Source organism: Coffea arabica, chromosome 8e (genome assembly GCF_036785885.1).
Source record: "Coffea arabica cultivar ET-39 chromosome 8e, Coffea Arabica ET-39 HiFi, whole genome shotgun sequence".
In the NCBI taxonomy this organism is placed as follows: domain Eukaryota; kingdom Viridiplantae; phylum Streptophyta; class Magnoliopsida; order Gentianales; family Rubiaceae; genus Coffea; species Coffea arabica.
Genome location: NC_092324.1, coordinates 50,256,990 through 50,280,019, shown reverse-complemented (window position 1 = coordinate 50,280,019; position 23,030 = coordinate 50,256,990). Strand labels below are relative to the sequence as shown.

Below are 23,030 nucleotides of genomic sequence, written 5' to 3'. Positions count from 1 at the left end.
AAAGCATCGGACGGTTACAAACTATCTTTTTTCCCTCAAAAAGCGAGTAATAGATGCTTAGATATATTTGGTCTACCGTGAAGTCATGGACCTTGCTGGGCCATGATTGATCTGCCCACTTAAAGCATTTCATCCTTCAAAAAAAAAAAAAAAGAAAAAGGAAAAAAGCATTTCATTATTTGGCAAATACTTGGATAAATTTAGGGGCAAAATGTCATAGTGGCCCTCAAATTATTATGAAATTTAACTTTTAACTCTTCAATTATTAATTAATAAGTTTTAACCCTTCAATTAGAGTGTGTTTAGATAGTAGATTATGTAATATGTGATATACCATGTAATTGATGAGTATATTCATAGACATCATATGTACTAGTGGGGATGGCACACCCAATGTGTGTGCAAATATAGAAGGAAAAATCTTTAAAAGAAAAAATTATCAAAATTTTTAGTAGTTGTTGGAGGTTTTTTTTTTTAGAAGAATTGTGTTTTTCTTTTTTTTTTGATAGGAAGTTGTTGACGATCATTATTTTACTGGAAGTTATATTAGACTAGAATAATGGGGGTGTGTCCATGCGTTTGTGTGCGTTTATTTTAGGGATATGACATAACTATTATAAATGGCAACAGATGTATTCAAACCTTTTTAACATAAAAGTATTTTAATAATTTCAGTTGTTGGCATTTATCAACTTAATGAGCTTATCATTTTATTGTGAGAAAAAAATTTCTTTCCATAATTATAGATTTAAAAAATCAAATATTATGCATATTTATTCTCAAAATTTTTAGTCAGTTCCATGGTTGTAATTGAAATTTTTAAATTTTAATTTTTCATATCACGGCTCCAATATTACTTACTTAAGACAACATAATCAATCTTGACGGTTTAAAATTATCTAACATTATTATATTAACTAACTCATCTGACATAAGTTGGCCACCAGATAAAAAATAACAGTACTCCCATTGGAATGTCACAAATTCAAATATTTTTAAAATATTTGTCCAAAACACATAATAGGTGATATTGGTCAATCCTGACCGTCCGGTTCAAAGGGTTGTTTGTGTAAACTAGTCATATCCGAGTATTTCCTTCCTCCTTGAAGTGCTTGCAATTTCGCGACTAATTACAATTTTGTCAACAAAGAGTCAAAAAGTATTGCTTACAAACTGTATGCCTATAATAAGACTCTGCTCTTAGCATCATAACAACCCATAGCTCTTCGGGGGCGCTGGTAGAGTAACAGGCGCTGCTCTACTCTGCTGCTTCAAAACAAACCTCTTGAAGCTCCTGGACTCCCCGTGCCTCTTTTGAGAAGAAGAATCCGTCTTCCTCACCAAAGATTCAACTGACTAGTAAAGGTAACTGAATTATTGGGTTCTTTTGCTTGTTTCCTTTTCGGTGCTTTTTTGTTGGTTGTTTGGAGTGGTGTCTTGAATTTGTTTTTCTGGGCTGTTGATTATCAATGTGGGTTTTGTACATTTGTGATCATGAGATGGTTTGTGGGTTTTTATGGAGTTCTGTTGATGTGGGATTTTGTTTTCTTGATGATCACGCGTTTCTGCAAGTAGAAAATAGATAAAGAGTTTGTGCTAATGTACAAGTCTCTTCCTATGTTTTGTGGACGCATTTTTCTTTTGGTATCTGATCATGGTTATTGATCTTTGCATGAATTGGCTTTTGCATGTGTAGATAAAATTGGGGTTGGCTGGTTAAGAGTTTTTGAGGAATTGAGCAATGTGGGGATTGAGTTATTGCTTGAATTAGATGAATTGTGATTATTGTGTTGTTTTCAGCTGATGGAAAGTACGGGAATTTCTTGGTGTTATTTTTGTATCCTATCCAATATGGTAGCTTTATTGGCTTGATCATTTAATTTTTTTCATGAATGATGACCTTTGCTGGAGCTAGGGGGTTCCTCTTCTGTCCAGTACAGTAGCTGTTGTCCAATGTGATAAGTGATTGTGTGTTTCATGATAATACCTGCTGGAATTTGATGAATCTGGGTTAAATGCATATTTGTAGGGTGATAAGAAGAAGGAATTTTCTTTAGTTCCTTTTCTGTCTATCATCAAGGCTTTAATTAACGCGACCAATCATTGTGTGTTTTATGATGAATTTAATAAAAGTGATGAACAAGTCATGTTTCAGATTCTCTTTGTTCCTTAATTTAATTTTTTTTTGGGGCTGGGGGGTGTTTGGCAAGTAAGGGTCCTGTATCTATCTTGGATTTTAGGTGAATTGCCATGGGTCATAGCATTCTAGTAGTTTTTTTGGGGCAAATACTTTGACAAAATTGCTTTATCTAAGGAGCTGCTTTGTTGTCGCTGCACACACCATTAATTGATTTTTTTGGTCATATCGTTCTTTGTCTGCATGTTTTCTATTGCATTATGATGTTGCTGCATTTCATAGTATCACTCCAAATTACAGCAGGCGATCTTCGGATTCATTATCATATTTGCATTGCTGGCGCGTGGAACTCAATCTTGCTATACAGATGGTTCAGAAAGTCTTGTTAGATTGCTTTTTATGAGTAGTTGATGCAAAGTATGGAAATATGTTATTTTGTTAATTCTGTATCCTGTATAGATGCTTTATCAGTTTGTTCGATGATTTTGTTTTATGAATGATGACTTTGCTGGAATTTCATGAATGGTTGTTAATTGTGTGTAATGGAGGAACTGGAATTTCATGAATTGTTAACTGTGTGTAATGGAGGAATTCCTCCCCCCCCCCCGCCCCGCCCCAAAATGTAGCTGATGTCCTGTGATGAATTATTGTGTCTCATGATAATGTTTGCTGGATTGTGATGAATTCGGTTTAATGAATATTGTAAGGTAATAAAAGAAAGGAATCTTTTTTTTTCCTTTTCTCTCGATTATCGAGGCTTTAATGAATGTAATCAATCATTGTTTCTTTCATGATGAATATAATGAAAGTTACGAACTAGTTGTATTTCGGATATTTTATTCTTTATTTATTTTTATTCTTTTGGGGGGAGCGTATTTGGCAAGTGATTTTCTTTTAATTTATCTATCTTAGATGTTATATGAATTGCCATGTGTCATAGCATTTAGTAATTTTTTGAGGGAAAATATAGGATAATTGTTGTGTCCAAGGGAACTGCTTTTTTGTGAATGGGCACACCATTATCATATCGTCTTTTGTCTGCACATATTTTATTGTGTGTTGTTGTTGCTGCATTTCACGGTGTCATTCCAAATTAAAGCAGGCGATGTTTTGATACATCGAATGTATTGTGTTTGCACTGCTGGTGAACAGAACACAACCTGCTATACTTATGGTTCTGAAAGTCTCAGAGAACTGCTAGTAAATATTGAAAATGTAAACAATATGGTTTTCCATTTAAACACTGCCTAAGCCTATTATTCATTTCTTTTACTGCCTCTCTTGTGAGATTACTTTTTACCAGTAATTGATGTTCATTGCGTTCTTGGGCTTGATAGTATAGAAGGCCAGAAAAGTTGTTTTGGCAGCAGTGGAAATGCATTCTGTATCTGCTGAGGGAGGATCGCTTTCCCTTGAGTTTTACAAGTTCAGAGTTGCATTTTCTAGTATGAAGAAAGGTCATTTTAATAATAATAATAATAATAATTTCCAGAGTTGAGTGGACTTCATGGTTGAGATTTTATAAGGTCTGACCATTAAAGTTTGAAAGGTTGTTAAAAGTTTGGGTAACTCTGGATATAATGAACCTAGAATTCTGGCATGAAAGTTGGCAAATTTTCTGAATTTAAATCTTTTCCAAATCCATCAGTGGGACATCTTAAGAAAATATCTCTACCAGGTGTATTTTAGAATATCCCTACCCTGATTTGGAAGCTTTGGGATTAGTTGTTATATGATTGTTAGATAAATTGGGTGTGTTAACAATATAAAGCATGGAAAAAGTCTGTGTAATGAATAAATTTGAAAACTATGGAGATGATGATATCAACCTTTTTTGGGTTTTCAACAGCTGGGTATCTCTACCTTATGGATGATATATTTTATGTTTCATAGAAGGTCGATGAAACAAATTCGTTTAGTGTTAGGAGGTATAGAATCCATGGTTAGAGAATTCACAGATGGAAGAAGTTTAACAGAGGCAGCAATAGGAGGCTGTTTCACCTTCTTTTTCCTGACATCGACCTTCCAATAAAAGCCACTGTAGATTTGGTTTTCATTAATATATGCACTTTGAAAGCGAGATTTGGATATTGTTTCTTTTTAGAAAAATGAAGTTTGTTAAACAGCAGGAAAGTGATGAGTTGACTATTAATTACTTATTTTTGTTCCAATTGTTTCATAACTTCTAGTATTGATCCACTGGCATATGTGTTTTTCTGCTGCAGACAGTGGTTATGTTTGGGTAAAGACTGGAGTATGTATAGAGAGTATCTCCACTGAGTTTTCCTGCTGAGCCAGTGGGTATCTGCACAAAAGTCTTCTCTTGAAATTCTAATATCTGGTTCCAATCTGGTAACCTCAGAGTTTCTATTTTGATTTGTATGTGTCTAAATAAATGTATGAGGTTCTCTTCATTACATACACGCAGTCCACATGGTATAGTAGAGTAGTTGAAGAAAATATGCTCACATGATCAGGCCTGTTTGAAATGCTCAATTCAAATTGGAAAGTAAAGTTAATGTTTTCTTCTGAATTAATATTCTTCTAATAGTTTAAACCTGTAAATGATTTGACAACTAAAGAGGGTATTAGAGAAGGTAGAGATCCCGAAACAGTTTTTTCTATCATAAGGGATACACTTGCTGTATCTATGATTGACATGTGAGATTATGAGTGGGAGTGTAGTGGAAATATATCAAGACTTTAAATCTCGAGCCTTCTTCCATATGTCATTGATTTCCTCCTGATGATTCTCTTGGTATATGAACAGGTAAGCCAAGTCACCAAGCGTTCAAAAGTAAAATGCATCAGAAGAACATGAAGAAGTTCCATAATTTACTTATCAAGCCTGTTGTGTAGGAAATTGTTGGCTAATAACTATACCATGTAGCATGCAATTATGGTCTCAATGCCTTTAACATGCATATAGCTTACTTTTACCATTCTAGAACTTTAGCAGGAGTTGGCGACAATCTGCTAAGACTTGTTATGGCTTTGTATCATCAATCTTTTTCTTTTCCAGGCTATAAATTTTTCCATGCTATAACTTCTAACCTAACAGAAAAAAGAACCTGCCTTCCATCGCTGGATGTGCAAGTTCTGGTCCATTAAAATCTGATTTCCATTAGAATTTGCTCATTGAAAACTAGCTTTGCTGGCCACCCAGGTCCATATCTAACCGCAACTGATTTTTCTTTTACATGCATGTCCTGGGCCTATTAGAAAAAGTTTACAAATTAAAATGTGATTTAGATTAAGGTGCAACCATTCAATATAATACCTTTTTATTTCTTTGGTATTTTAATGGTTAGTACCTTTCATTGTAGCCTAACCCATTAGGAAAAGATTAAATTTAAATATTTAAAGTACTAACTAAAAATTCTTGAAATTCAATGCATCATGATTTGCCTTTGCCTTTCTTCTTTCTGGAAATTTCATTTTCAGCTTGCTTGATATATGAATCTGCTAGACTCTTACGGCCAAACTTGTCAATTTCAGAACTAAATATGGATCGGGCGACAATTGATATTGAGCATTCAGAGAAGCTAGAGCAGAAAGGTCGCCTAATGAGCATTTCTTTCAACATTTTATCTGAGGCTGATGCAGTAAGTATAAACATCAAATGATGGCTTTCTCTTGAACTAAACTTTTCTTTAATAGAGAACTCTGACACTGGCCTGAAATGTCAGCATGCTTATGACATTGCTAAAACTTATGTGCAATGTCAGTATGTAAGGAACTTGGAACCATGTGCGTGGTCCCTATGTTTTCTGATTTACCCAGGTCTCTTTAAAAGATGAGTTTTTACTTTTGCAATTGTGACAAGTTTGTTTCTCTCTTAACTATGTAAACATGAAAATAGAACAGTTAGATTTGTGGATCCAACACGTCTCGTGGTGAGATATCTACTGATTAATTACACAGAGAGAGAGAATGCAGGGGTCAGGGAGGGAAGTTTGTTGATATTTTTGGTTAAACTGTAGTTGCCCTTTAGTAGAACTCTTTGGATATGATGTTGCTATGGCTTCTGTTTAAAAGTTTTCCTTGCCACTTCATAGGTAAGGAAATCAGTGAAGCTAATTGGAGCTGCCAGTGAAGTGACAGATCCTGCTTTGGGTTTTCCTAATCTAATTAACCATTGCAATACTTGTGGTGCCAAAGACAGAAGAGAATGTGAAGGTACAATTGGAACTTATATTCTATATGCTAATTTGTGATATGCTGCTGTGATAGTATTACATGAGGGACTACAAATTGTCTGTTTTGCAGGTCATTTTGGTTTAATCAACTTCCCTTTTACAATTCTCAACCCATATTTCTTACCAGAGGTTGCACAGATTTTAAATAAGATCTGTCCGGCATGCAAATCTGTTCATGTTAATAAGGTTAAGGTCAGGTACTATGCTCCTTTTAGTAATCATTAAGGTTGTTTGAGATGATTAATGATTCTAGGGTTATATAATATATACTTTCTGTTGGTAAGCTTGACTAAATAATCATTTCATGATAAATGTTTCTGAATTGATCAACTGAATTCGGAGATGAAGGATGTTTGTTGGCAGAAGTACCTGACTTGCTATTTTTTTGCTTTAAAAAGTTGAGGAAGAATTAAATCTAGTTAGCTGTACGGAAAGGAGACAAATTTGGTGTACTCTTTCGGATTTAACTGGCTAGATCTGAAGTATTCAAGGCTTGATACTGGCTTCTTCATTCTGTATAAACATATACAGAGCCAGCAGTCTATTTGACTATTTACATATCAAAAAATGCATTGGATGATTTTCTGGACTTACTCTTGGTGCACGGAGACGAATTCTATGGGCTTTGTGTAGAGTCGATTAATTCATCTAATGACTGTCATATACATCTAAAGTTTATTATTTTGGCAGTAAACAGAGTATTTCTTTGTGGTTCTTCTATTCATTTGTTGTGGAGCTGATTAGATACAATACTTCATCGCATTTTAATTTTAAAGGCCTTTTCATCCTGGGCATCAATTTTAGAAGTTGTTTTTAGGTCTTTTGGATCCATGATCATGAAGTGAGACTGGAAGAACTACCTTACTTTTCCTGAAGAATATCAGAAGAATCTAATTGATGCTGATAATTTTTCATTTCTTTAAAATGCAGTTCCTGCTTGAAAATTTTCTTCCTGATATTATGACTTTACTTGAGTGTCTTTTCATTTTTTTTTTCTTTTTTGGCAATTCTCTTGAGAAAATTAGTGATATAGGCTTGACCATTATATGATCCAATAAGTACTGTTTATCTATGCATTCTATTTCTTAAATAGTTATTTTCAGTCACTTGCTAGTCCATAATCCTTGTTTGTTTTGCCTGTATCAGAGCTCTGGATCAACATCTGTGCGTGACCACTCTGATACTTGTAAATATTGTGATGTAAGGTTCATTCTGTATCAATATGTCTTCCTAACAGGCTACTGGTATTTCTTAACTGATGTATCTCTGGTTAAATGAGCAGGGAAGGTCAAGAGATTCTTATCCACCAATGAAATTCAAAGTGACTTCAAAAGATGTCTTCGCCAAAACTGCAATAAGTGCAGAAGTGAGCGAAAGGTCATCAAGCAATAGGAGTTCAAAAGGGTCAATGGCTTCTGATTATTGGGATATTATTCCTTCTGATGCTCAGCAAGATCTAAGTAATTTGGGATCAAATAAACGCCTTCTGTCACATGCCCAGGTAACAAGCGTATAATGCTGATGTGTATTAAATATGAGTAATTTGTGCACTGTTTTTCTCCTCAACATTGCAATTAAATTAATTTTTGTCTGCATAGAGAAACTATAAGTTCATAATTCACTACCCAGGTGGAACACTCTGATAAACAACGAATCTGGGAGTAACATCATTTATCTATTTGATAGTTCTCTAATCAAGAGTGTTTTGTTATAGCACCATTTGGATCTTATTGCTATTCTGACAATGATGATTCAATGCAATTGCACTGTAATCTTATGGAATACACCAACAATGAGATCCTTAAAATTGGAATTTTCCCCTGAAAAAATCATAATAACCAAGCATTTTTGCCTAAAGGATGGGAACCTTAAAACTAGTATAATTGCTAGCAATAACCTCTCGTATCAGAATCATGTCAAAGCTAAGATTGCGAGGGGTGGTGAGTATGATGCTAATGTATGGTTATCATGTAGGAAAGGAACATGTGAAGGTATTAAAACCTGCTTCGCTGATAAAGCACTGTACTTGATTTGTTCATAAATAACAGAAGTTCCAAGTTTCAGCAATGCTAATTGACGAAAAATGGCATTCAAAGCAATAAAAAGATCAAAAATAAGATCTTGGATTTTAATAGTGTTTTCCATGAAGAGGGTTTTTGTCTGCAGTTTGAGTAAGAACCAGATAAAATAAGTTATCAATGCTGGTTGACAATGGAAATGTGGTTATGAAGTTTGTGTAACTGCTGTATACCCATGCTACCCAGTATCCTGCCCTCATATTGGTGAAGTGACATAGTATGTCTTCCTTGCTTTATTTGTCATGGGGTCAAATGGCTTGGATTGTCTGCATTGCTTTTGTAATGTAAATTAGCTAGCTATAATTATGTGCTATATGGACTTTTTTGTGATTTAGACTATGTTTTTTTTGCTATCTGTTGTTTGATGTTATATCCTCTCCAAAGCCTTTCTTCTGTTTTTGCTATCAATTTTGTATGACCTATCCTTGTTGCTCATCTCTCTCTCTAATAATTCTTTTGTTTTTTAGGTTTATAACATCTTAAAAGATGTTGACCCGAGGTTCCTTGAATCATTTCTGAAAAGGAAAAGCTCTGTCTTCCTTAACTGTTTTCTTTTGACTCCCAACTGTCATCGTGTGACAGAATTGGGACAACATATAACTTTTGTAAGTGAAATATACAGTATTTTGCTTGATATAATTAGTGAAATATTATATTTCCTATTCTATAATCTGGAAATGATATGCAGGACACAAAAACAAAGTTGTACAAAAAACTGATTGATTTTAGAGGAACTGCCAACGAACTGAGTGCTCGTGTTCTGGACCTCATTAAAGTTTCAAAGGTACAAGAACCTGATTCATGTTCTCTTCCCTTTTCCAGTCAAACTTTAAAAGACTAAGAAAACATACAAAGATGGCCTTTGACAAAGATTATTGTGTATATTTTACATTTTTGCTATAGGTTCGATCTCAAAAGTCATCAGCTATAAATTCTGCTTTCAGTGTGCTTGGTTTTAAAGATTCTGCTGTTGCTACATCTGGTTTAAAGTATATCAAAGAACTACTTTTGGGAAAGCGAACTGATCATGCTTTTCGCATGGTTGTAGTTGGCGATCCGAATATAAATCTTGGTGAAATTGGCATGCCTCGTCATATTGCAGAAAAGCTGCTTGTCTCTGAGCATGTGAACAGGTGGAACTTTGGGAAGCTAAAGGATTATGTTGCCCTAATACTTGTTGGTGGTGGAGAGATTTGTGTTCGTAGAGGAGGTAGACTTGAGAAACTTAGTATCATTGACAAGCTGTGTTGTGGAGATGTTTTGTATAGGCCTATGCTTGATGGAGATATTGTTTTGATAAACAGGCCTCCGTCTATCCATCAGCACTCCATGCTTTCCCTATCTGTCAGAATTCTTCCAATAAATTCAGTTCTCTCTATCAATCCTCTTATTTGTTCTCCTCTCCGTGGAGATTTTGATGGTGACTGCCTTCATGGTTATGTATCTCAATCAGTTGATTCTAGAGTTGAACTCAATGAACTTGTTGCTCTAAACAAACAGCTACTTAATGGGCAGAGTGGTCGAAACCTTTTGTCACTAAGTCATGATAGTTTAACTGCAGCTCATTTAATTTTGGAGGATGGGGTGACTTTGGACAAGTTTCAAATGCAGCAATTGCAGATGTTTTGCTCTTGCCCAATGCCAATTCCTGCTATCACCAAAGCCCCTGGAAACAAGTGCTTTTGGACAGGGAAACAATTATTTTCCCTACTTATTCCTCCATGTTTTGATTATGTTTCACAGTCAAATGGTGTGCAGATAAGCAAAGGGGAAATTGTTACTTCTTCTAGTGGGTCTTCTTGGCTGCGGGATAACGATGGGAACCTCTTCCATAGTCTTGTTAGATGCTGTAAAAATGAAGTTCTTGGCTTTCTGTGTGCTGCACAGGAAGTTCTTTGTGAGTGGTTGGCAATGAGAGGGCTAAGTGTATCACTTTCTGATCTTTACCTTACTTCTGATGCATATTCCAGACAAAATATGATTGAAGAAGTCTCTTGTGGGCTGCAAGAAGCAGAGCTGCTATCTTCAATCAGACTTCTGATGATGGGTTCCAATCAAGATTTCCTTGTTGAAAGCACTGAAGCAAACAAACGTAGTGTAGATTTTGGAGAACAGCATTTGTCTTCTATTCAGCAGCAGAACTCCTCAGTACTCAGTGAAGCTTCTGTTTCTGCTTTTAAGCAAGTGTTTTTGGATGTTCAGCATTTGGTGTACCACTATGTGAGCAAGGATAACTCATTTTTGTCTATGTTAATGGCTGGAAGCAAGGGCAACTTGCTAAAATTAGTTCAGCACAGTATGTGTCTTGGTTTGCAGCATTCAGTGGTTCCATTATCCTTTAGTATTCCCCATCAGCTTTCTTGTGCTACCTGGAATTATCATAAGATCTCTGTTCATGAATCTCATGGTACCTTAGATCATTCCGGTTCTTACATCCCGTTTGCTGTCATTGAAAATTCATTTCTAACAGGCTTAAATCCTATGGAATGTTTTGTGCATTCATTGACAACTCGAGATAGTTCTTTCAGTGGTCATGCAGATGTGTCTGGGACTTTGACCCGGAAACTTATGTTTTTCATGCGTGATCTAAGCATTGGATATGATGGAACAGTAAGAAATTCTTATGGAAATCAACTTATTCAGTTTTCATACAATAGCAGAGATACTCTGACTCCCTGTAACTGCAATGATGAGTCTCCCAGTGAGACAATTCCTGCTTATGATGTTGTGGGTGGTCATCCTGTTGGTGCACTGGCTGCTTGTGCGATTTCTGAAGCCGCATACAGTGCATTAGACTTGCCTATTAGTGCACTTGAATCATCACCACTCCTGAACCTGAAGGTTCCCATCTCTCTTGTGCATTTTTTGTTTGTATTTATCTATGCATGCCTCTTATTCAGTTATCTTATTGGCTTTATTTGTTTTATGTTTTATTTAAATTATTAGCTTTATCTTCCCAACATTTTTTCTGAATTTCTTTCATGAGCTAGTTTATAGTAATTTTTATTTGCTTGCTCAACAAAATGTTGTGTAGTAATGAGTTGATTTTAAATTACTTGGTCTGTGGGTGCTGCAAATCTTAATCAATTTGTTCATATTAAAAACGAGTTCTGACTTTAAGATTATATGGCAGTTTTCAACCTTCTTTCTTGCAGTCTGTTTAATTTTTCTGTTGTGTTATATATGTTTTGGATTGAATATGAGATGAGTGATGGCCACTAAAAGATCTATGCAAAATGAGGCCTTGCTATGCAAACTAACTAAAAAAGGATATAGTCTGTTCTCTTTTCTTTTCAGGACTATTTTGTCATTCTTTGTGGGGAAACCTAGTAAATGCTCTTTGAAATCTATGCTTAGGTTGCATGCTGCATTCTAATTTTTTTTGTCACATACAAGAGAGGAATACTCTTTGTACTATGCTGAGTAATAAGTGGTCTAGCAAGAAGTCTTAGCTTTTTGAATTGTAATTGACTTCCTATAATATATGGGCATGTATCACTTCTTTCTCCTGGCTAGGCGCTCTAAACTGATGGTTCTGCCGAAACCTCAATAGCTTGCCCTATACTAATAATTGACAACTACATGTAATTTTGCTGTTAAATTGGGGTGACTTACATTATTGTGGTATTCCAATTTAAATGTGCAGAAAATTCTAGATTGTGGAGTAAAAAAGAGCAGTGGTGATAAGACTGCATCAATCTTTTTGTGTAAGAAACTTGGAAGGCAGACCTATGGTCTTGAATATGGAGCATTAGAAGTGAAGGATCATTTGGAGAGGCTAATGCTCAGAGATGTAGTTTCTTCTTCAATGATCAGGTAATTTTTCTGATATTGCATACAAAGCATGCTTCTTCATAACTTTTTGGTTTGATGACATTTTAATATGCCTAATCTCACGTTAGTCTAATTTATGTATGGCATAATGTGTACTAGCTACTCCAAGGAGAAATGTAGTCGCACTCAAATAAGTCCTTGGATTTGTCATTTGCATATATCCAAGGTAATGCAATTGAAGATGAATTCTTTTTTCCCTGTATGTTGAGACTGTATACCTGTGATAATTTCTTTCTCTGAATATCTTTCCTGATAATTTGTAAGGCCACTTCTTTCAGGAAATTATCAAGAGGAAAAGGCTCAGGGTGCAGTCAATAATTGATGCTCTTAACATGGCATGGAGATCTGCTAAAGTAAAATTGAAAATAAATCTTCCAGACCTGCAGATAACGGGAAAGTAAGATGTTTTCATTATAGAAAATTGTCATACTGGCTGCTATTACATTTATGAGGAGTGTATGAACGAGGCAGATTTTGCATGGATTCTCTATCTTGCTTGACTATTAGATAAAAGAATATCAAAGTGAATTTGCTAATCCCTTAAACATTAGTGGAATGCAAAAGGTTGAGATCTTATATTCAAAATGGAGGTGTCCTCCAGAACATGGCATAATTTTTACTGCTTTATCTCGAAAACATTTAAAAATGGACATCAAAGCTACATGGTTTATCTAGAATGTTATTCTCATTCCATTCATTTTCTAGTGTTCTTGGGTAAAGTCTTATTTCGTGTTTAACTTGGCTTGCTTATTTTACATTAGGGCGTGTTCTCTAGCTTTAAAGCAAAATGAAAAGGATACCAAGATATGCCTCACAGTTTCAATTCTTGAGAAGTCCAAGAAATCATCTTTACGTCTGGATATCCTTCGAAATATGGTAATGCCGTTCCTCCTTGGAACTGTTATAAAAGGTTAGTTTACTTCAACTGTTGTACTACCAACTCACTGTCATATCTATCAGCATCACATGGAATCACTTAATAACGAAGCCTTTGCTATTCATGTTAATTCTACTTTGCTTGTGCAAAATTATGGCAGAGCTTCCAAAGAACGTATGAATATATGTATAAGCATTGTAGAGTTGATGAATATACTTATGTGGAAAACACAAATGTGTAACTGCGAAATTATCATCTTTGTTTGTTAAATAGGGTTCCCAGAATTTAAGAAAGTTGATATCATGTGGAAAGATTGTCGGAATTCATCAAAATCTTCTAAAGGCTCTTTGGGTGGAGTTTATTTGCGGGTTTTCATGTCAGAGAAGTGTGACAGAACGAAATTCTGGAGTATCCTTGTGGACAATTGCCTCCGCATAAGAGATCTCATTGATTGGGAACGCAGTCATCCAGATGATATTCATGATATGGCTCCAGCTTATGGCATTGATGCTGCAGTAAACCATTTTCTAAGTGTGAGTTATGCCTTTCAAGGTCCTATTAACTCTATATTAGCCTTTTTTATTTTTCTTTTTTTCCCAACCAGAGGAAGAATAAACACATTATCAATTTTCACTTTAATGCAGAGTCTCAATTCTGCAATCAGTGATACTGGGAAAACAATTCTCCCAGAACATTTAGTTCTTACTGCAGATTGCCTTTCTGCTACTGGAGAATTTGTTGCTTTAAATGCCAAAGGGCTGGCACAGCAAAGAAAGGAGACTGCTGTTTCTTCACCCTTTCTGCAAGCATGCTTTTCTGTTAGTTACCTTCAATTCATGTTTCTTTTGCTGGTTTTTCTACTTGTCCTCCATCTGGACACAATTCCTTAACCTGCTACTGTGATGTTTCCTGTACATTGAAATTGTTGCAGAGCCCAGGTGATTGCTTTGTTAGAGCTGCCAAGACGGGAATTGTGGATAATCTTCAAGGAACTGTAGATGCCTTGTCATGGGGAATGGTTCCTTCAATAGGGACTGGTGCTCGATTTGATATCATATATTCTGGGAAGGTAGACAATATTGATAACTTATGGTAACATCGATATTGTTAAAATCATACGTATGGGCTGCCATATTGAAATAAGTACAGATTGATTCTTTGGTCAGACAGCTGTAATTGATACTTATCAATGATCAAAGACAAATCTCATAAACAAATAAGCACATTGCAGTAAATCACATAGTTACCTCTTCAGATGCCACCTCATATTCTGAATCAGCTAATTCCTTTGAGCCTCCACAATTCCCCCTCCATTTGTTCTACCTTTGCTGTCCCACATGTTGGTGGACATCTGTTTGAGCTTCTCTTGAGTGCCATAGCAAACATGTTTCTTGATGACAATAGTGCATCTTCGATGCTCTTCTCCTTTATCACAATTGACTGGTAGACAAAACCACGCTAATGTAATTGGCCTCCTCATACTCTTCTTTTGGTTCTGTTTATCTGTACTTCTTCCATAATTATTGAGGAATAAGATGTTTAAACTAAGAGAAGGTTTACAGAAAAAAAATCAATAAATTGTTGTTATTGGCAATTGACTTTTACCCTCCACCTGTTCATCATACACAAATAGCTTCTATGCTCAAAGATGGAGATCTTGTGTGACTTGGAAACTGGGCTTGTCGATCTGAATTAACTTCCCTCCTGGAATTTTAGGATTTTTTTTTTTGGGAAATACACCTTTTACCCATAAATCAGCTTAAATGCTTAAGATCTGAATAAGTTGTAATTGGTAAATTTCAATACCACAAAAAAACAAATGAGTCCAACGACTAGTACCATCCTTTGTGATTTTCGTTTTACCAAACACACCAGAAGATTGTACCAACATCCAAATCTTTCTTGAATCTGGCTCTTGTGATTTTATATTCCTTGCTAATCTCCATTTAGCAACATTCATGTTTCAGTAGCATGAATCCTGAATCATATTGTTTTGTTGTATATGTTTTTATTGTACCCGAGAGAATTAAAGGCATTATTTTGGAAAAACATGTGTTCTCAATTTTTTCCAATACATGCTATTATGCTCTTAGCAATTTTATCTGTTAATAATCCAATTCCATTTCAATCCTCCAAGTTACCCTGATTTTACAGTTTGTCTTCCATAACAGTTGTTACAAATGTAAGTTAAAATGCAGTTCGCTTGTAGGCTTTGAAAACATTGCGGTCTTTCTGGTAAATGTTTGAAATAGTTCTTACATCCATGTGTTTGTCTTCTGTTAGGGTCATGAACCTGCTAAGTCCATAGATGTCTACGATCTGCTGGGTAGCATTGTCAACTTGAATCAACAAGTGAAGTTTCCGAACAAAGACTATGAAATGTCTGGAAAATCTATGGTGCAACATTTATTTGCATATGATGATTTAGCGACAAAGGGATGCATTCTCCCTCGGACACTCTTGCGGAATTTCTTCTCATTGAAAGATATCCAAAAGCTCTCTCACAGCTTGAAACATATGTTAAATAAGTATGCTACCTATTCAGTTTCCTTTTTCTTACCCCATTATATAAACTCATACGTTGTAATAGTAATTAATTTGCATGCATGAGTTCATTCTTTTTTGGTAATTACATAATGCGCAGACATTGACTGCATTCAATTTGATATTTGTTGTTCATCTGTATTTTACCTTCTTATTTTCAGAATATATCATGAGTTTTGAAACATCTTTTGCCTAGCAGCATAGATTTGCATTACATGAATCTGTTGGAAAATTTATATGTTAGGTTAGGTATATTGCAACTCTTCTGGTCATTGCTTTTTTGACAGGGCCTCTCTATCAAGGATCTAGCTTTATTAACAACCAGATTTACTTTGAATTAGGATTTACAACGTTTTTCCTTAGTCCTGCAAATACTTGTTGCACAAGGAGCATTTGTTTTAGATTATTGAACTGTTTTATTCCCTAAGATGCGCTGCTGGGTGAAAGACTTGTGTTGATCATCAACATTTTCTCTTGCTAGCATAAACTGATAGATGCAAGCTTTATTTTCTTGATCATGCATTGCTGATGAAGAATTTTATCTCATTCAACATTATGGATGGCGTTTTGTGCTAATTAACTTTCGTGTTTCTTATTCTCTTTGTTTTGATCTCACTGCTCTTTGTTAGTCTCTAATTTGAGTTCTTTTCAGTAATGATCCTCCTCCTTTTCTCATTTTGTAAGGTATGATGTTGATTGCCAGCTCAGTGAAATAGATAAGACTATTGTAATGGCTGCTTTAAGTTTTCATCCTCGAAGCAGTGAGAAGATTGGAATAGGGGCTCATGAAATTAAGGTAAAGCGAGTATAGAAATATAAAAATGTTGGAGAACATTTCATTCTCTATCTTTTTCATTTTCTTGTTTTCGAAATGAAGCTGCTCAGAGTTTGTGGCAATTAGTTGCTTACAGTTTCTTGAATGAACCTGCTTTGAGATATTGTAGATTATAGCCTATGATTAGAGATTTTTTTTTGGGCTGAAATTGATGAAAATATCAAGGTTTATTGCTTTTTCCCTTTTTGGGAGATTGGGCCTCTCATGGAAGATATAAATCAGGTTCAATGAGTTTGCTTCCAACAGTTACTATGGTCAGTCTTTTTACTAGGGGAGGGAAGTGAAAAGCCTTTGTTTCCATAATTTCTGATGCTATGCTTGTATCCACCAATCGAACCATTTGGTGACAGAACAATGGAGACAAAGCTCACTGTAAAAGCAGTTAAATTGTATTTTAGCTCAAGGGCTCAAAAAAGCTTATTTTCCTTTATTCCTAAATATCAGAACCTAATTCTTTTAGCCAATATCATTGTGATTGTTTTAAAGGATGATCTTTACGTCTTCATGTCTCCTAAATGTGGTAATCACATATTGTATTCTAAAACTTTGGATACTCGGGATTTTTCTTTTCTCCATTATTTTTTCCCCTGTATGGGTGTCTGTGCGTGCGTGTGGGTCTTTTTTCCTCATTATCTCATTTTTTTTGGGCACCCGGGGGGGGGGGGGAAGGGTTGGGGTTGGGGAGGGAGAATAGAATAACAGAGCAGAAGAAAAGCTTCCTGCAAAATGAGAAAAGCAAGAGCCAACGTTCAAGAGATTTTTTTGTTATATCAAATTGACTTTTATGATATAATGTGAATATCATTTGCTCTTGGAATGTGGGAAGTGGGATTCAACACACTGGGAGACTCAATTTCCTTTTTGGACGTGTAGTTGCCTCTGCCTATCCGTTATTTGCATTGGCTTGGCTGCACATTCTGAATTTATTTACCTCACATTTATCTCCTTGCTTTTTACAGGTGGGATATCACTCAGAATATGATAATTCTCGCTGCTTTGTGTTGGTAAGGAAAGATGGGACTGTTGCAGACTTTTCTTATCACAAGTGTGTACATAATGCTCTGCGGTTAATTGCTCCTGATTGGGCAAAAAAATACGAGTCAAAATGGTTGAACGGCCCCAAGGCAAATAGTCGAGTGTGGCCAATGGGCCATCGTTGCCGAAAATAAGACCATAGGTTTCTATCCTCTATCCTTCTCCTTACATATAGATGATAACAACGGGACAGTGAAACCTGGAGTAAATTTTGCTTTGTTATTTTGGTTTTTGGAGGGCTCACCGGGGCAGTTAGGGCGTAGTTTAGTATTATAAGACAAAATGCATCATTCGCACAAACTTTAGAAGTACAAGCATTATGTTATCCTAGAGGAATGGAGGGAAAGGTATAAGCAGCTGGCTGGTTTGTGAAAGTGTTTCTGACTGACCTAACGATAGGATAGTAAGATATCAGCAGCTGCTCTGCAGTAGAATGATTGGATCGGCATGCAGATGCATCACTGGCAATTTCTTCATATTCTGAATCTGTGTAGTTTTGTGCAATGGATGACGCTAATGCCTAAATGCTGATTACAAGTGCTAGAACTTACTTTATAACCCGATGCTGTTCCACATAGGAGGAGGAGAGGATGAACTAATAGAACTGTTGTATTTCTGTGTTGTTATAGTTTTCTTTGTAATGATTAAACGTGTTGGAGTTTAACATCTTATAAATGTATAGGGTAGCTCAATTCTTATGCTTCTTTTTGCTGCTTCCACTAAAGTTTGTTTGCCTAGTTTTGAAATGGCAAAGAAGATTTAGTGGAAGTAGCAGCGAGACGCTCTGAATTAAGGGGCTGCATATCCATTTTGATGTTGTAATATCACATGGTACTTTGTATGCTGCCTGCTTATATCGACTTTGTTTCAAGAAATTACTCTGGCCGTGCTGCTGGCAACTTAGGAGTTGGTCGTTGGCATAAATGCAGACTTCAGCTTGAATGCCAATTACCTACCTCCCAGGTGTTCCTAACTTTTCAAGAACCAACATTTCCCTTGAGATGAATTTAGTTGTTGAACATCATATCATTGCGGTCAGCAGGAACATTACAAATTTCTCTAATTTGGAGGACTAAACTAATGGTATAATTTATTAAGCAAGTATGTCATTTGAAGACTTAATTTGGTTCCTGCGGGCAACACATGAATAACTAAAAAGAGGTAGAATGAAAAGGAGGACTGGACCAAAAATCAGTGGTCAGGAAACCAACTTATCTGGACATGGAACTCGTTTAACTGCTTAATTCCCAGTGGTGCCTGATTGCCTACTGACTAGAGGAAGAGGATCATCAGTGATCTGATCCCACCAGGAAATCAATTATTGTATCAAATGTTGTATAATTCGGTCTATACATACAAAACTTTGTTCTGATTCGCAAAAGTCGAGAAGAACATTCATTTTTTTTTTTTTATCAGAAAGAAAGATGACACAAATAATTCACTGCATCTACTCATTCCCTACATTACAAGTTGCATTATTTCACGAAGGCTCAAATCCATTGTTGTCGAATCCCATCTCAAAAGGAAAATAAAAAAAGTCTGTTGTTGCCAATTTGTGTTTGATTACAGAGCAACTTGGGTACGAATTTGGTTGGAAATTAGCGAAAGCAACTGAATTGTGAGAGGCAAAAATGAAAAAGATAACCATCGACGGATTTAAATGTCAAGTATTTATTTTACGACTATTTTTTAATTATTTGTCATGTATGAAAAGTCTAAAAAATTTTATGACTAGTCATCTAAGAGTAACCCGTTGCATTGTATTGTTGTAAGCCAAAAACAAAAAGAAGAGTTACTTGGCCGCAAGTTTTGAACAGGGCAAAGAAAATTTTATTGATTGTCTTGTTTTGAGTTTTGACCAATCATTAATCGGTCGAAATGTTGGGGGGTAACATCAATTTAAAGGGGCTGTATCAAATTAACTCCTGACCTCATGTAATTGACTGGACCACATAAAAATGACCAAAACGCAAAAATTAATGAACATAGGACGAATTGACAAGCACTGGGGCATGAAGGAGAAACATTTTGGAAGTCTAGAAAATAACTAAGACGACCAAAAGAATAAAGGAGAGGTGGGAAAAACAAGAGAAAGTCATTGGTCAGAAACGCATGGCCTATAACAATCCAACCCCACACCATGGGCCGCATTTTGCCGTCTTGTGCTTAAATGCATATTTCTTAGCTAGCCACCGTCACTAAGCCACAAAGTTTTTGAGTACGAGTTAGGAAAAGTTTGTCTGACCTGAAAATGAAATGTGAGACATATACTTTGGTGCGTTTCCTTCGAATTCGATTTTGGAAAATTTAATAGTTTACAGGATAAATTACTAGCTAATAACCCTCTTACAGTTTTGCATATTATCACGTAATTTCTCTAACGTTTCAACGTATTCATTTGGTATCTTTTATATAAGGTGAAAAGCACCTTTTGCAATTGATCCATATTCACTCCAAAAAAGCATTTAATGAAATTTTGATATTCGCTTAATTTTCTTATAGTTTGCGTAAATATCCCGTGAACCTCCTATGGTTTTGCTTATGCTAACAGAATTTCCTTATAGTTTTATATTCCTTGAATTCCACCCCCACTTGTTGAAAATTAAAAAAAAAAAAAAAGTTATTAGACCCTCATTCTATTTAGTATTTAAACAACGGTAATACCATTATTTCAACTAACAACGTTACAGAGGCTTTTTCTATTAAAATTTCATTTTACATAAAACTGTAAGAGGTTATTTGGATGGTTTAAAATGGTAGAAGGATCATGTAATAATATGTGAAATCAAACCGGGGTTGCTAATAATTTATCCTAATTTATATGAGCTTCAACTTGGATGAGCATAACATTTGCGTTTCAAAAGATAAATTCTTTCTTCAAAGAATAAAAATGCTGAAGAGTTGATAAATTAATCTTCATTAAGTCAAACAGAATCATTTTACAGGTAATTTTTTCCTTTTTGGGTCTTTGCAGAATTGGAGAGAAAAGTATCAAGATCACTCCAAACTTGACACATTGAATGATCAGTTGTAGCAACATGAAGCCACAAATTTAATTGATTCAATAGTGAACCCAGAAGCATTGTCATTATTATTATTATTATTTATTAAAGAAAAATATGTATTAGACTTCGAGATCCAATCCTGTTGCATCTGAGCGGTGCTTCATTTATGGGACAGGATCACGATCACAAGCACGAGCAATCCAGAGAGAAGTACCTGTCCTAGTTGTTCCGATTGGATGCTCAATAATTGCAGGTTTCATTATTTTACAAGTTGAAAAAAATGGAATGCATGACAGCCACTTTATTTGGCTTGAAAAACATGGAAAGCAAAATTATGCCAGTCTTGACTACATATAACCAATTAAGCATGACCAGATTAATCCTACTCGATGAAGGTTGAGAGTTTGTTTTTATTTTTTCTTAAGTTCTGCTGACTGTTGAGATAATGACAATGTGATGATCATAATTGAACAATTAATCACTCCACCAGCCAGGGTTTTACTGCTCATTAATTTACCCAAAAAAAAAAAAAACCATTGTGGTTAAGTACGTATATACTAATAAGCAAAGGTAATGCTAATAATAGTCTTGGTTGAGCCAAAATTGTCGCATGATTAACTAATACTAATAAGCTGCTTCTCCCGTGTGGTCTGGATATTCAGCTCAATTTGCAAGGAGAAATAAGAGAGAAACCATATGAGTACTCTTTCCTGCATAATATTGCTTGTCTGGCAATTAGCAAAATTTCTTTTTTTTTTTTCGACACTCGGATCCTACTCCTACTCTATCCTGTTTTACGGGGGACTCAACTGGGTCTATTGGGGGGCCGACGGGGACTGAACCACCATCGGACCAGACGGGTGCACTACACATCCGTCTGGATTTGGAGAGCCACACTTGTGACAATTAGTGCCTTAGTGGGAGACAAGGGTTCACCAAGCCTTAAAGGCTTGATGGTGGCCAACTCCTCTATTGAGAGTTGGTTCAATTAGCAAAATTTCTTTCTTTTTTTTTCGACACTCGGATCCTACTCCTACTCTATCCTATTTTAAGGGGACCCAACTGGATCTATTGGGGGGGCCGACAGAGACTGAACCACCACAGGACAGAAATTTGGAGACTGAACCACGGGTGCATTACACACCCGTCTGGATTTGGAGAGCCACACCTGTAACAATTAGTAACTTAGTGGGAGACAAGGGTTCACCAAGCCTTAAAGGCTTGATGGTGGCCAACTCCTCTATTGAGAGTTGGTTCAATTAGCAAAATTTCAAGTATCTAAAATTTTCACCCTTTTAAACGTAGAAATTAGATACTATAAAACGTACAGATTTACCTTTCATCGGAGAGAAAGAAGAGATCAGCATATATGGGTTCAAGGCTTTGCAGCGGTTTTATTGTACATTAGATGTGGTGCTCTTTATTACTTTTTCCCGTGTGTGTGTATACTACGACATTCTATTATTCTCTGCAAGGTGGCTTCTTGTATGTTTCCTCCTGCTCTTATTCAATCATTCAATCTATGCTATTGTCCTTGAATGTGTTGCATGTGCATGATATATATATGAGTATATATATACATATATATATATATATGTATGGAAATAATGAGATAATGGATACTCTGGATATCATATTTTACTCCGACCAGATTGCGATGGAACTATGTCTCTTGTCCTATATCTGTTACTTTTTGCCAAGTAGGTGTTTCACTTCATCATCAGATCGGATAATTAAACATCATTCAATTTAGAGGGTTAATGTTTTGTCTCCAATTTTTTTGCGACAAGGATTGTTTGGAACGTGTTAATATTCATTCGACAAAGCAAGTATGCTAAACAAACTAGGATTGTCAATGAGTCTGCTCGCGCTGGCCCGACAGAAAGCCCCACGAGCCCGATCATTTAGTGAGCCGGTCTGAGGCTGAACCTAAAAATTAGGCCCGAATTAAATGTGAGCCGAGTTTGGGCCTTATTAGACTCAAACCCGATATAGGTCCGGCCCTTTAATTACCTATATATATATATAATATTTATATTTTGATATTATGTATAATTATATATCTAAATATATTATTACTAAATACTAAATATATACATAAATTACAAAACACAAAAATACATCTAAAAACTCTTTCATGAGCTTTCTTGAGAGCCAATATTGGTAATGCATAACTAAATCTCTAATTTTTCTTATTGGTTGAGTAAATTTTTGTATTGGCATAATATTGGTTGATTTTTTTTTGGTCTACAAACACAAAAATCATCAAGCATATTTGGATTTAAATCACAAGATTATAAAAAAAGTTTCAACTTTTAAAGATGTATTGGCTTATGATCGCATGTTTTATTACTATTTTTCATGCATTTTGAATGGATTAAATATAAATATTGTTGAAAAATTTTTGGTTTATATACGTTTTAAGAACTATTATTTGTTCATGTTTAGTTTTAATATTATAGTCTTGTAAATGTTAAATTAGTTTT

The 23,030-nt window shown here is 35.4% G+C and overlaps 1 protein-coding gene across 3 annotated transcripts; it reads left to right on the top strand.

Moving 5' to 3' along the window:
* Positions 1 to 1,218: 1,218 nt before the first annotated feature.
* Positions 1,219 to 18,414, top strand: LOC113702652 (DNA-directed RNA polymerase IV subunit 1-like). Of its 3 annotated transcripts, none has more exons than XM_027223756.2 (20): positions 1,219 to 1,365; positions 4,363 to 4,489; positions 5,636 to 5,742; positions 6,196 to 6,316; positions 6,407 to 6,528; positions 7,483 to 7,536; positions 7,619 to 7,837; positions 8,882 to 9,019; positions 9,103 to 9,198; positions 9,318 to 11,255; positions 12,061 to 12,230; positions 12,348 to 12,414; positions 12,527 to 12,645; positions 13,010 to 13,158; positions 13,399 to 13,658; positions 13,770 to 13,943; positions 14,057 to 14,194; positions 15,409 to 15,653; positions 16,354 to 16,465; positions 17,464 to 18,414. In XM_027223756.2, the coding sequence occupies exons 3-20, from the start codon at positions 5,644 to 5,646 to the stop codon at positions 17,671 to 17,673; spliced, it is 4,431 nt and encodes a 1,476-aa protein (XP_027079557.2). In that variant the 5' UTR covers positions 1,219 to 1,365; positions 4,363 to 4,489; positions 5,636 to 5,643; the 3' UTR covers positions 17,674 to 18,414. The 3 variants fall into 3 exon arrangements, with proteins under 3 accessions (XP_027079557.2, XP_027079561.2, XP_027079559.2); XM_027223760.2 differs by having other exon boundaries at positions 1,225 to 1,365; positions 4,363 to 4,434; XM_027223758.2 differs by having other exon boundaries at positions 1,225 to 1,365; positions 4,363 to 4,438.
* The last annotated feature ends 4,616 nt before the right edge of the window (positions 18,415 to 23,030 follow it).

What these genes read in the sequence shown, in the direction of transcription:
- LOC113702652 (XM_027223756.2), top strand. Translation starts at nt 5,644, where the DNA reads ATGGATCGGGCGACAATTGATATTGAGCATTCAGAGAAGCTAGAGCAG. An exon ending in TTTTATCTGAGGCTGATGCA is followed by an intron (nt 5,743 to 6,195) that starts GTAAGTATAAAC and finishes GCCACTTCATAG; the next exon opens with GTAAGGAAATCAGTGAAGCT. An exon ending in AGACAGAAGAGAATGTGAAG is followed by an intron (nt 6,317 to 6,406) that starts GTACAATTGGAA and finishes TCTGTTTTGCAG; the next exon opens with GTCATTTTGGTTTAATCAAC.